This window comes from Neopsephotus bourkii, unplaced genomic scaffold (assembly GCF_033783945.1).
Source record: "Neopsephotus bourkii isolate Nb327-2 ecotype Australia unplaced genomic scaffold, CSIRO-AGI_Nbou_v1 NB_804, whole genome shotgun sequence".
In the NCBI taxonomy this organism is placed as follows: Eukaryota; Metazoa; Chordata; class Aves; order Psittaciformes; family Psittacidae; genus Neopsephotus; species Neopsephotus bourkii.
The window spans coordinates 2917697-2929098 of record NW_026901300.1 but is presented as its reverse complement, the minus strand read 5'-3'; the positions used below and the strand labels follow the sequence as shown (position 1 = coordinate 2929098).

General features: G+C 60.2%; 1 protein-coding gene across 2 annotated transcripts; it reads left to right on the top strand.

The window, feature by feature from the left end:
• Positions 1-1374: 1374 nt before the first annotated feature.
• LOC133213351 (ras GTPase-activating protein 4-like) lies at positions 1375-11130 on the top strand. 2 transcript variants are annotated; one of them, XM_061355546.1, is made up of 20 exons: positions 1375-1532; positions 4813-4869; positions 5484-5597; positions 5872-5933; positions 6038-6164; positions 6601-6682; positions 6788-6919; positions 7020-7111; positions 7857-7980; positions 8063-8216; positions 8459-8523; positions 8718-8830; positions 8903-9089; positions 9574-9711; positions 9827-10144; positions 10224-10358; positions 10436-10571; positions 10641-10761; positions 10847-10899; positions 10998-11130. In XM_061355546.1, the coding sequence occupies exons 1-20, from the start codon at positions 1468-1470 to the stop codon at positions 11117-11119; spliced, it is 2397 nt and encodes a 798-aa protein (XP_061211530.1). In that variant the 5' UTR covers positions 1375-1467; the 3' UTR covers positions 11120-11130. The 2 variants fall into 2 exon arrangements, with proteins under 2 accessions (XP_061211530.1, XP_061211529.1); XM_061355545.1 differs by having other exon boundaries at positions 10221-10358.
• Positions 11131-11402: the final 272 nt, after the last annotated feature.

Here is an 11402-nt window from a genome sequence, read left to right as displayed (position 1 = left end):
TTAGCAACCTGCCCCCCCGCGCTGCGCTGCCAGGAGCGGCCTCCATGGAACACAGCCAAGGAAAGGCACCAAAGCCGGGATTAACTCCTGCGGATCCCGGCCCCGGCACAGCCAAGGGATGGTGTCACCGGCAAACAGGGTCACCCCCAGCCCGTCCCGTACCCTGAGCTCAAACACCCGTTTCAGCAGCCTGTCCCCTGTCCATGGAGCTGGTGTAAATGTGGTGCTGCCCTTCGCTAGGAGCCTATGGGGAAAATATGTGTTGAGTACATGTCAATATATGTATGTGGTGAGTATATGTATGTATGAATATATGGGGAAAATATATGTATGTGGTGAGTACATGTCAATATATGTATGTGGTGAGTATATGTATGTATGAATATATGGGGAAAATATATGTATGTGGTGAGTACATGTCAATATATGTGTGTGGTGAGTATATGTATGGGATGTGTGTGTGTATATTGGATGTGTATATGTGTGTGATGTATGTATATATGTGATGTGTATATGTATGTGGTGTGTATATGTATGGGTTGTGTATATGTATGTGACATGTTTATGTATGTGATGTGTTTATGTATGTGATGTGTGTATATGTATGTGGTGTGTTTATGTATGTGATGTGCGTATATGTATGGATGTGTATATGTATGGATGTGTATATGTATGGGATGTGTATATGTATATGCACACCCTCCCTGAGGCCACTTAAAGGGAGGGGCTGCGGTTCTCTGCCGTGCTTGTCCTCAGCACTAGAGGGTCTTATCCTGCCGGAGGTGGGACGTGTGCCCCTGACCGTGTGCAGGGCTGGAGCTGACGCCCGGGGAGGTGTGAGCGACGGCGGCAGGGGGCCTTGTCCCTTGTTCCATGTGCGGGGGCAGCAGAGGAGCAGCGCGGGAGGACGGGGCAGCGTGTCCCCATAGTGTCCCTGTAGCGTCCCCGTGGTGTCCCTATGGTGTCACTGTGGTGTCCAGGCATAAATGCCAAGGACCAGCGGTGTCCTCCAGCAAGGCGCTGAGTCCCAGCTCCGGTCTTGAGGATGGGGTTCCCCATCTGCCCTTCGCTATCGATGGCACCAGTACCCCCGAAATGCCACCAGCCCCTCCGCGGGTGCTGCAGCTGGGGGGGGGGTATTAAATAAATAAGAAAGGGTCAAAAGCCAGAACAAGGTGGGTTTGGGGCACGGGAACGGCCGGGGGATGCAGGGGGACCCCGGCACCGCGCAGAACCGACGCCCGGGGTACCCCGCCAAGCCCCGCCTACAACACAGAAGCCACGCCCACAATCCCCACTAACTCCCAATCGTGGCTGGGGGAAACCCACTAAGCCACGCCCATTATCCCGCCCCGCGCTCTGATTGGCTGCTGGCTGCTCTGGTCCGCACATGGGAGCGGGGCTGGGGGAGCCGCGGGTTCGAGGCTGCGCTCGGCTCCGTTGCGCTCCGCTGCCCGCCCGCCCGCCATGGCCCGGCGCAGCGCGCTCTCCATCCGCATCGTGGAGGGCAAGAACCTGCCCGCCAAGGACATGTGAGTGCCCCCAGGGGGGGTGTGGGGGGGGAGCTTGTCCTGGAGGGACCCCTCCTGCCGCGGGGTGTCCCCGCAACAGGTCCCTGTGCTTTGGGAGCACCCTCAGGGCTGTCCCCCAGCGGTGCGTGTACGCCGGGGTTGTCCTCAGGGGGGCTTTGCGATGCCCCTTGCATTGGGGTTTCCCCCCCCGGGGTGGCTTTGTGGTGTCCCCCCTGCTTTGGGGGTTTCTTCAGAATGGCTGGGGGTCCCCACAGCAGTGGTTGTGCTCTGGGGGGGTCCCTCTAGGATGGCTTTGGGGTGTTCACACAGCAATGGGGGTTCTCCTCAGGGTGGCTTTGGAGCCTCATTGCACTGGGGGCTCCTCCTAGGATAGCTCTGAGTGCCCCCAGCAGTGCTTTGGGGCCCCTCAGGAGCGCTGTGATGTCCCCCCTGATTTGGGGGTGCCCTCTGGGGTGGCTTTGGGGTTCCCTCCCAGGAGCACCCAGTGCTATGTGTGGTGTCCCAAGCAGTGCTTTAGGGTACCCTGCCTCTTTGGGGGGCTCCCCTTGTGCTGCCCTGGGGCAGAGCTGTCCCCAGCACGCACCCCACTACCTGCAGCTGGGTCTTTTGCAGGGACCCCAAAAGGAGCTGGGAGGACCCTGGGGCTCCATTCCTCCCCCTGGCTGAAGCCTGGCTGTGGTCCGGGGGGGATCTGCTGGCAGCCCCTTGGGTCCGGCTTTCCCTCCACGTATCCCAGCATTATCCTCATCACTCTGACCCTTACGTGGTAGGATGTGGGCACAGTGTTGGGGTGGGATTGAGGGGAAGATCAAGACAACAGGAGGCTGTTGAGGAGCACTCAGCAGCAGGGCAGGGTCAGGACTCCTGGAAAAGCAGCAAAAATCCCTGCAGCCGTCATGGAAAAAGAGGATAAACAAGGAAAGAAACATGACTTTTGTTTTATTTCCTTTCTTTTTTTAAATCCCGTGTGTCACAGCCTGGTTTTTAAATCCCTTTGGCTCAGCTCCCTGCGGGCAGGCTCTGCTTTAGAGGGCGTTATGGGGTTTAGGAGCCTGTTGCCGCTGTGCAATAACGCCCTGAGCGGAGCTTTCCGGACCGGTGCCTCTGGGACGTGGCTTTGGGCAGGGAAAGGGAAACCCGAGCGCCGGATCCGGGCAGGATCACCCGCTGCCGCCTGACCTTGGCCGCCGTCCCCCTCCTCGCCGATGGGAGCCGGTTCCTTGGCTCCGTCCTGGCACCTCCTTCGGGATCACCGCTGCTTTCCCAGCGGGAATCCCTCTGCGCGTGTTTACAGGTCGGAAGCACCCGTGGGTCATGGGGCACCCCCAAACCCTTGTGGGACCCCCCCAGGATTCAGCACAGGGAGCAGCAGGGGCAGGGTTCGGGTGCTGTTGCTGTGATTTGTGGCTGTCCCTGCTCCAAGGAGCTGTGTGTGCCACCACCACCAGCATCCCTGTGACTGCGGTGGGGCTCAGTGCCACGCTCCTCACTGGCTGTGCCCATGGGTCTCCCATCTCCCCCTGCTACCAAAGGGCTGCTGGTTGGTTTTGCCTCCCACGCCAGAGCCTGCCCTATGCTGAGCTTGGCGCCGTGCAGCCACGGAACCATGGAACTGCCCATAAAGAGGCAGGAAACCTGCTCCTGCTGCTGCCAAACTCCAGTGCCAGAATCCGGGCAGGCGGGAAGAGCTGCAGCAGCTCCGGCTCAGCCCTGGGTGCGTTCTGCCCCTGTGTCCCCTTCCAGGATGCAGTGGGAGCATCAGCCCCCTCCCAGCTGAGTACTTCACAATCCTTTCCCTCCATCTCCGTTGCAGGAAACCAAGGGAAATAACCTGATTTGATTGTATTTTATTGCCCCCCATTCCCAAGGGCCGGACAAAGCAGCGCCACTGCACCAGTGGATGCTTAATCACAGATTCAACCCTCAGCCCCCAGTGCTGGGGTGGATGGCAGCGGGGATCACACACACGTTTCTTCCCCTTCCCCCCCTTATTCATGCTGTGCTATGAAGCTTTAAACTTCAATCTTCATTTCCTCTTTTTAAAGCCCAGCCTTCCCCTTTCCACACGGCTCATGGCACCCCCGTCCCAGGCGACATGGAGCAGCCCTTGTGCTGGAACACCCCCCTGTTAAGGACAAGGTTTTCCTGCTGTCAGCATCAAGCAGCTCCCATCTAAAGCCTGCCCTGTGTTGCTGGGCACGGCTGGAGCAGGCAGATGTTCCCTTTCTGCCTGCCTGCTCCCTGCCCGCCCCATGGTTTGCATAAGGCAGGAAATGTCAGCGACAGGCTCGAGTTAACGACGCCTCATCCCCTGCTCTCATTAAAATCCTCTGCAGAGGGTGGCTGGAGCGGAGCTGCTAATGGCAACCTGCCTGCATCCTGCGGGGACCGAGATGATGGAGCTGCCTGGGGATGGGGATGCTAGTGTGGTACCCGGGATGCGCAGCACAAAGAACACCCCCTGCACCCGTGTGTGGGAGGGCACAAAGCACCCCAAACCCTTTCAATACCTTAAATCCCTTTAATCCCCCATCATCCCCCCCCCCCCTCCCCCCAGCAGCTGGCTCTCAGCCTCCCTGCTTTTGGGATGGGGACATTGCTCTGTGCTTGATGTCCCTGCCTGCAGCCGAGTCACCTCATTTCTGATGCTCTGGGGCAATAACCTATAAAGCAGTGATTTCTCTTTCAGCAGCAGTGCTCAGGAGCCATGATTTGTGATGTCCCGAGGGAGGAAGTGGGGTCAGAGCATCGTGGTGGCTGCCAACAGCCCACGCTGTCTGCCCTTTGCACCCTCTGCATCCCTGGGGATGTCCCCATCCCTATGAAGGTGTCAGGGCTCCGGGTGTAACCTGGGGCTGCCATGGCCTCGCTCCAAGTGTGTTCAATGGGGCTGCGGGTGCCTGGAGCCACTCTGATAAAGGGTGGTTTGTTTGTTCTTGGCTTTCCCACCTGGCAGAGGAAAGCCTCTGCTGGTTGCCCACGGGATGCGGTGGCCGGACAGGCTCATGGATGTGTTCTATGGGCTGGGAGCAAAGTGGGGTCACCACGTGCTGCAGCTCTGGCCAAATCCACCTGCTGAAGCCTTTGCCTTTGGGGTGTCTCCATACCCCAACACCCCACGGTCCCTGCAAGGGGCACTTGTGAGGTCCCCCATCTATGGGGTGGTTTGCCAGGGCTGAAGGCTTTGGTTGCCCATCACCATGCGAGCCCCATGGGGTTGGGGTCCGGGGTCAGGGCCATTGGCTGGTGGCCCTGACAGAGCCGTGCCCTGTCCTTCCAGCACAGGGAGCAGCGACCCGTACTGCATCGTGAAGATCGACGATGAGGCCATCATCAGGTGAGCGGCTCCATGGCCCTGACTGGTCCTCAGGTGGGCTGGAACACACTGCTCCTGTGGGTTCTTCCAGCCACTCTGCTGCAGGCCTATTATTGTTATTACTATTATAGCCTATTACTATTATAGTTTATTACTATTATGTTCTTAATGATAATATTATAATAATATAACTAATTATTATAATTCCTTAATTAATATAGATGCGGTGCTTAAGGGCACTGTTTAGTGGCAAACTTGGCAGTACTAGATTAACAGTTGGACTTGATGATCATAGAATCATAGAACAGTCAGAGTTGGAAAGGACCTTAAGATCATCCAGTTCCAACCCCCCTGCCATGGACAGGGACACCTCGCACTAAACCCTTTTCCAAGCTAAATGATTCTATGAGTCTATGAATTAACTCCAGGCACAGCTCACAGCCTTGCCCCATGTCTTGCCAGCCCACAGCCACAGAACAGTGACAGGGAGCCATCCCCTGCCCCACCTGAGGGTTCAGATCTGTGGGTGCTGCCCCAAGCTCTGTGTCCTGGGCAGCTCATAGGGCTGGGGAAGTGGGGAGTGCCTCAGTGTGGAGCCCCCATCCCCTCCATCACCAGTGCCATCTGCCCCACAGGACTGCCACGGTGTGGAAGACACTGTCCCCGTTCTGGGGCGAGGAATACGAGGTGCACCTCCAGCCCACCTTTCACAGCATCTCCATCTATGTCATGGATGAGGATGCGCTCAGGTAAAGGCAGGTTGGCTGTGAGACACTGGTGGCTTTGGCTGCCTGCGTGCTCAACCCTATTGTAGACACCAGAGAATCCACACCCGGCCATGCTGGCTTGGGCTTTGGGACGCAAAGGGGTGAAGTTGTTTTTGCAGCTGGCAGCAAAGGGTGGCTGAGGTGCTCCATGGGGACAGACACACTGTGGTGGCCCCGGCGGAGCAAGTGGGCTCCATTCTGTTCCATTCCATTCCTGATCCCACACCACGTCCTGATCCCGGCTTTTGTCCTCCAGCCGCGATGATGTTATCGGGAAGGTCTGCATCACCCGGGACATGCTTGTGGAGCACCCCAAGGGTAAGGTGATGAGCGATCAGTAGGGACCCATCTCCCACCCCTGTGATGAGCAGGACCCCAGGGTCCCCTCAATGATCCCCCATGAGGGTCCCTGTTTCCCGCAGGATACAGCGGCTGGATGAGCCTCAGCGAGGTGGACCCCGATGAGGAGGTGCAGGGGGAGATCCACCTGCGGGTGGAGGTGGTGGGGGGCCCGGAATGGCGGCTGCGCTGTGCTGTGCTGGAGGCCAGGTGAGGAGGGGACAGGGACAGGGACAGGGTCCGTGTGTGCAGCGCGGATGTGTCCGTGACTCGGTTTCCCCATTGGAATCAGGGTGTTCTCAGGTACCCGCCCTTGGGTGCAGAGCATCCTCTACCCAATGGAGACCCTGGGGCAGGGTCCACCTCATCTGTACGGTGTGCATCTGCAGATAGAACCATGGAATGGGTTGGGTTGGAACGGGCCTTGAAGCTCATCCAGTTCCAACCCCTGCCATGGGCAGGGACACCTTCCACTAGAGCAGCTTGCTCCAAGCCCCATCCAACCTCGCCTTGAACACTGCCAGGGATGGGGGCATTCACCACTTCTTTGGGCAACCCATTCCAGTGCCTTATGATGCTGGGGAACCGAGGAGGGCAGTGGGTGCCCATAGTGATGTTGCTGTTAAATTCCCCCTCTTCTCGGCAGGGATTTGGCCAGGAAGGACAGGAATGGTGCCTCCGACCCTTTTGTCCGCTTGCGCTACAACGGGAAGACACAGGAGAGCACAGTGAGTACAACTTCAGCTGGAGAAACCATCCCACTGGGAAGCCCTGGTGTTCCTGGGCATTGCTGGATGGGGATGGGGATGGGGATGAAGGCATCACCATTGCAGGTGGTGAAGAGATCCTGCTACCCGCGCTGGAACGAGACCTTCGAGTTCGAGCTGGCCGAGCCCGCGGGGGAGAAGCTGTGCGTGGAGGTGTGGGACTGGGACCTGGTGGGCAAGAACGACTTCCTGGGCAAGGTGAGCCCCGAGCCCGTGCCCGCTGCCCACCCAGTGACAGGGACCCATCCCTGCCCCGTGCGTGCGCTCAGAGCCGCGGGTGCTGCTGCTGCTGCTGCAGGTGGTGTTCGGGGTGCAGGGGCTGGCGGAGGCCGGGCAGGAGGAGGGATGGTTCAGGCTGCGTCCGGACGCGTCCAAGGCGAGGGAGGATGGGTGAGTGCGGGCACAGGGGGGCTGGGGTGGTCCCGGTGCCCTGGGGGGGCTGGGGAGGGGCTGCTCTGGGCAGCAGCATCGCTCTGGAGGGCAGCTCCTGGGTGTGCTCTGGTCTGGGATGGGGGGAAGTGCAGGGCAGCCCCATCTGTGTGCCCTGGGCTGTGGGGCCACGTCCTGCTTGGTGAAGTACTTCAGCCTGCCTACCCACCCACTCACCCACCTGCCCACCTATCTATCTGCCCATCATCTACCCATCATCTACCCATCATCTACCCATCATCTACCCACCTATCTATCTATCTACCCATCTACCCACCTGTCTATCTATCTACCCATCTATCGACCTGTCTATCTATCTACCCATCTATCCACCTATCTATCTATCTACCCATTTATCCACCTATCTATCTACCCATCTATCCACCTATCTATCTACCCACTTATCTATCTACCCATCTATCCACCTATCTACCCACCTATCTATGTATCTACCAATTTTCCCATCCATCCATCCATCGACCCACTCATCTATCTATCTACCCACCTATCCACCTATCTATGTATCTACTGATCTACCCACCTATCTACCAATCTACCCACCTATCTATCTACCCATCCACCCACCTGCCTATCTATCTACCTCTACACACCCACCTACCCACCCACCCACCTGTCTACCTACCCACTCACCTACCCATTTACCTCCCTCCCTGCCCATCGCTCCCTCCACCCCGTGCCCCCGCAGGCGCCAAGGCAGCCTGGGCTCGCTGCAGCTGCAGGTGAGGCTGCGGGACGAGACGGTGCTGCCCTCGCACTGCTACCGGCCGCTGGTCCAGCTCCTGTGCCAGGAGGTGAAGTCGGGGCTCCAGGTGAGGGTCCATGCAAAGCACCCCGTGTCCCCCATCTCCAGTGTGCCCCTGCCCATGGCATCGCGGTGCCTGTCCCCACCAGGATGGCCAAGTGCATCTGGTCACCCTCCTGGATGAAACCACCACAGCCGAGTGCCGGCAGGAGGTCGCCATCAGCTTGGTCAAACTCTTCCTGGGCCAAGGGCTGGTCAAGGAGCTCCTGGACCTGCTCTTCGAGTTGGAGCTGGCCAAGCCCTGTAAGGCGGGAGCGGGAAGCTCACCTGGGGGTGCTGGTTGAGGTTCATGTGCTCCAGGTGGGCATCCCTTGGGTCCATCCCAAGCAGCTCCTGGGCTGAGGTTGCTGGAGGAGCAAGTGGTTTGGGGTTAGGGAATCCCCATGGAAACGGCTGGGGCTGGAAGGCGCAGCCCATAGGAGTAACCCCATGACTGCAGCTGCCTGGGGGTGACCTGTGGCCGCAGACCCTCTCCTGTTTTGCAGGCGAGCCCAACACTTTGTTCCGGAGCAACTCCCTGGCCTCCAAGTCGATGGAGTCCTTCCTCAAGGTGCCGCAGTGCCTGAAACCTGGCTCTGGGCTGTCCCCATTGGGGGACAGGAGGGCTGGTGGGGCTGTGCCTGTTCTCTGGGATGGGAGGTTGGAGATCATCCCCTGGCTCACCCTTACTGGGGACAGTGGAGGTGGTGGTGCCAAACCTGTGTCCGTGCCCCCCATCAGCATCCCTGCGTGGTCCCTCTGCAGGTGACGGGGCTGCCGTACCTGCATGCTGTGCTGGGCCCTACCATCAACCGCGTGTTCGAGGAGAGGAAGCACGTGGAGCTGGACCCCGGCAAGGTGGAGACCAAGGATGTTGGGTAAGGGGTGCATGGGGCCATGGGGCAGGGGGGACCCTGGCCATGGGGTGGTGACAATGACGGTGCCCGCAGGTGCTCGGGGCTGCACCGGGTGCAGACGGAGGGTGAGGTGATCGAGCAGGGCCGCCAGCACCTCCAGTCCTACCTGGAGGAGCTGCTGGATGCCATCGTCAGGTCGGCTCCCATGTGTCCCCCCGTTATCCGCGCTGTGTTCCGGCTGCTCTTCCAGCGCGTCGGGGAGCGCTTCCCACAGCACCAGGTTGGGCTGGGGTTGAACAGGGGCAGTGTCCAGCTCTGGTTGGTGGGGTCTCTATTGGGCATGGGGCAGCCCCCCGGGGGTGAGGCGCAAGGGTGGCAGTGGGGCTGTACTGGACCAAATAGCAAGGATCTGAAGGGGGACCCCAGTGGTGCTGGGAAGGGGCTCTTCATCATGGACTGTAGTGATAAGACAAGGGGTGATGGGTTCTAACTGAGATGGGGGGGGTAGGTTGGGTATAAGGAAGAAGTCAGGGTTACCTGTGGCTGCCCCATCCCTGGCAGTGTTCAAGGCTTGGACAGGGGCTTGGAGCAAGCTGCTCCAGTGGAAGGGGTCCCTTCCTGTGGCAGGGGTTGGAGCTGGATGAGCTTTAAGGTCTCTGTATCCCAAACCATTCCATGACTCCATGTCCCTCACTCAATGGTCCATGCGGTGCTGGGGGCTGTCCTGTGCTGGGACAGACTCCCCCCCACCTTGTTGGCTGCAGCACATCAAGTTCATGGCCGTCACCAGCTTCCTTTGCCTCCGCTTCTTCTCTCCGGCCATCATGACCCCCAAGCTCTTCCACCTGCGGGATGCTCACGCTGATGCTCGCACCAGCCGCACGCTGCTGCTGCTGGCCAAGGTGAGATGGGGGGCACATGGAGGCAGGGGGGTGCTGTGGCCCTGCTTCCCACTGGGAAGCGCTGTGTGTGCTGCCGGTGACGCTGCCATCCCGGGGGTGGGGGGGGTGTCTCCAGGCCATCCAGATGGTGGGCAACATGGAGCCAGCAGCCGGGCGGGCCAAGGAGCTGTGGTTGGCCCCGCTGCTGCCCACCCTGCAGCAGGGCATCGCCCGGATGAAGGACTTCATCACCCGGCTGGTGGAGATGGAGGAGGAGGAGGAGGAGGAAGGTGAGGGGCAGCCACTGCCCCCCCCCAGCGCGGTGCTGAAGGAGGGGCTGCTCTTTGTGCACAAGACACGGGGCAAGGGGCCGCTGCTGAGCGCTGCATCCAAGAAGCTCCACTTCTGCCTCACTGGGGAGAGCCTCAGCTTCAGCAAGAGCCCTGGAGCCGAGGTAGGGGGGTCCTGGGGGGCTGTGGGGGGGGCAGCGGGGTGGCACTGACCCCCTGTGTGTGTCCCCCCTCCATCAGCAGAGCGGTGCCATCGCCCTGCCCGACATCCTTGCTGCAGAGAAGGTGGAGGAGAAGAGCTTCGGGAGCGCCCACGTCATGCAGGTGGTTTACATGGATGCGGGCGGGCAGCAGGAGACCGCTTACTTGCAGTGCAAGGTGGGATGGAGATGGGGGGCACACATGGGGGGTGTCACAGCGCGGGACCCCCCTTTTCACCCCTAACCCCCCTGCAGTGTGTGAATGAGCTCAACCAGTGGCTGTCAGCCCTGCGCAAGGCGTGCGGCAACAACCCCCGTGTGCTCCGTGCCTACCACCCCGGCGTCTTCCGCGGGGACAAGTGGAGCTGTTGCCACCAGAGGGACAGGATGGGTACGAGGAGGGGACCCCCGCAATGGTGCTGGTGGGGTCCCCCCATACCCTGACACTGCTGCCCCACAGGGCCGGGCTGTGACCGGACCCGGCACGGGGTCACCCTGCAGGACTGGAGCGACCCCATGGACCCTGCGGTGGAGGCGCAGCGCCTGTTCCATCACCTCCAGGGGCTGCGGGACACCCTCAGGTGAGCCCCAACCCCTGGGGGGACCCCCCCTGAACCCCCTCCATCTAATGCCAAGGTTCCATCCTTCTCCTCTCTGTATCCCCAGGGAAAAGTACTGGGAGCTGCTGGAGGACACCCAAAACGGTCCTCAAGGAGAAGGTAGGGTGGTGCTGGGGATGCTGTGGTTGGGATGTGCCCTGCCCATCAGGGGCTGTGCTTCTGGGGGTGCAGGGTCTCACTGTGCTCAACCCCTGCAGGTGCCCCCCTGCCTGAGGGGCTGCGCCGGCTCTTTGGGGTGCTGGGGGAGCTGGAGAGCTGCCACCGCCAGGCACAGCCCCCAGCCCCCCCCACGCCCACCCTGCTGCAGCTGCAGACATGAGGGACCCCCCCCCCCCCCCAGCAATAAAGCTCTTTGTGCCCTGCAGCCCTGTCCTGGCCGTCTGTGGTGGATGGGGATGGGGACACGGATGAGGCTGGTGGTGATGGTGGCACTGGTCACATCCCTGCTGGTGCCATTGCTGGTGGTGTCCCTACTGGGACCATCCCTGATGGCATGGTGGGTGTTGGTGCTCCTCAAGGCATCGCTGATGACCTCAGTGGTGGCCCCACTGGTGTCCTTTGTGGTGGCACCAGTTGGGGAATGCTGGTGGAGGAGTCAACCC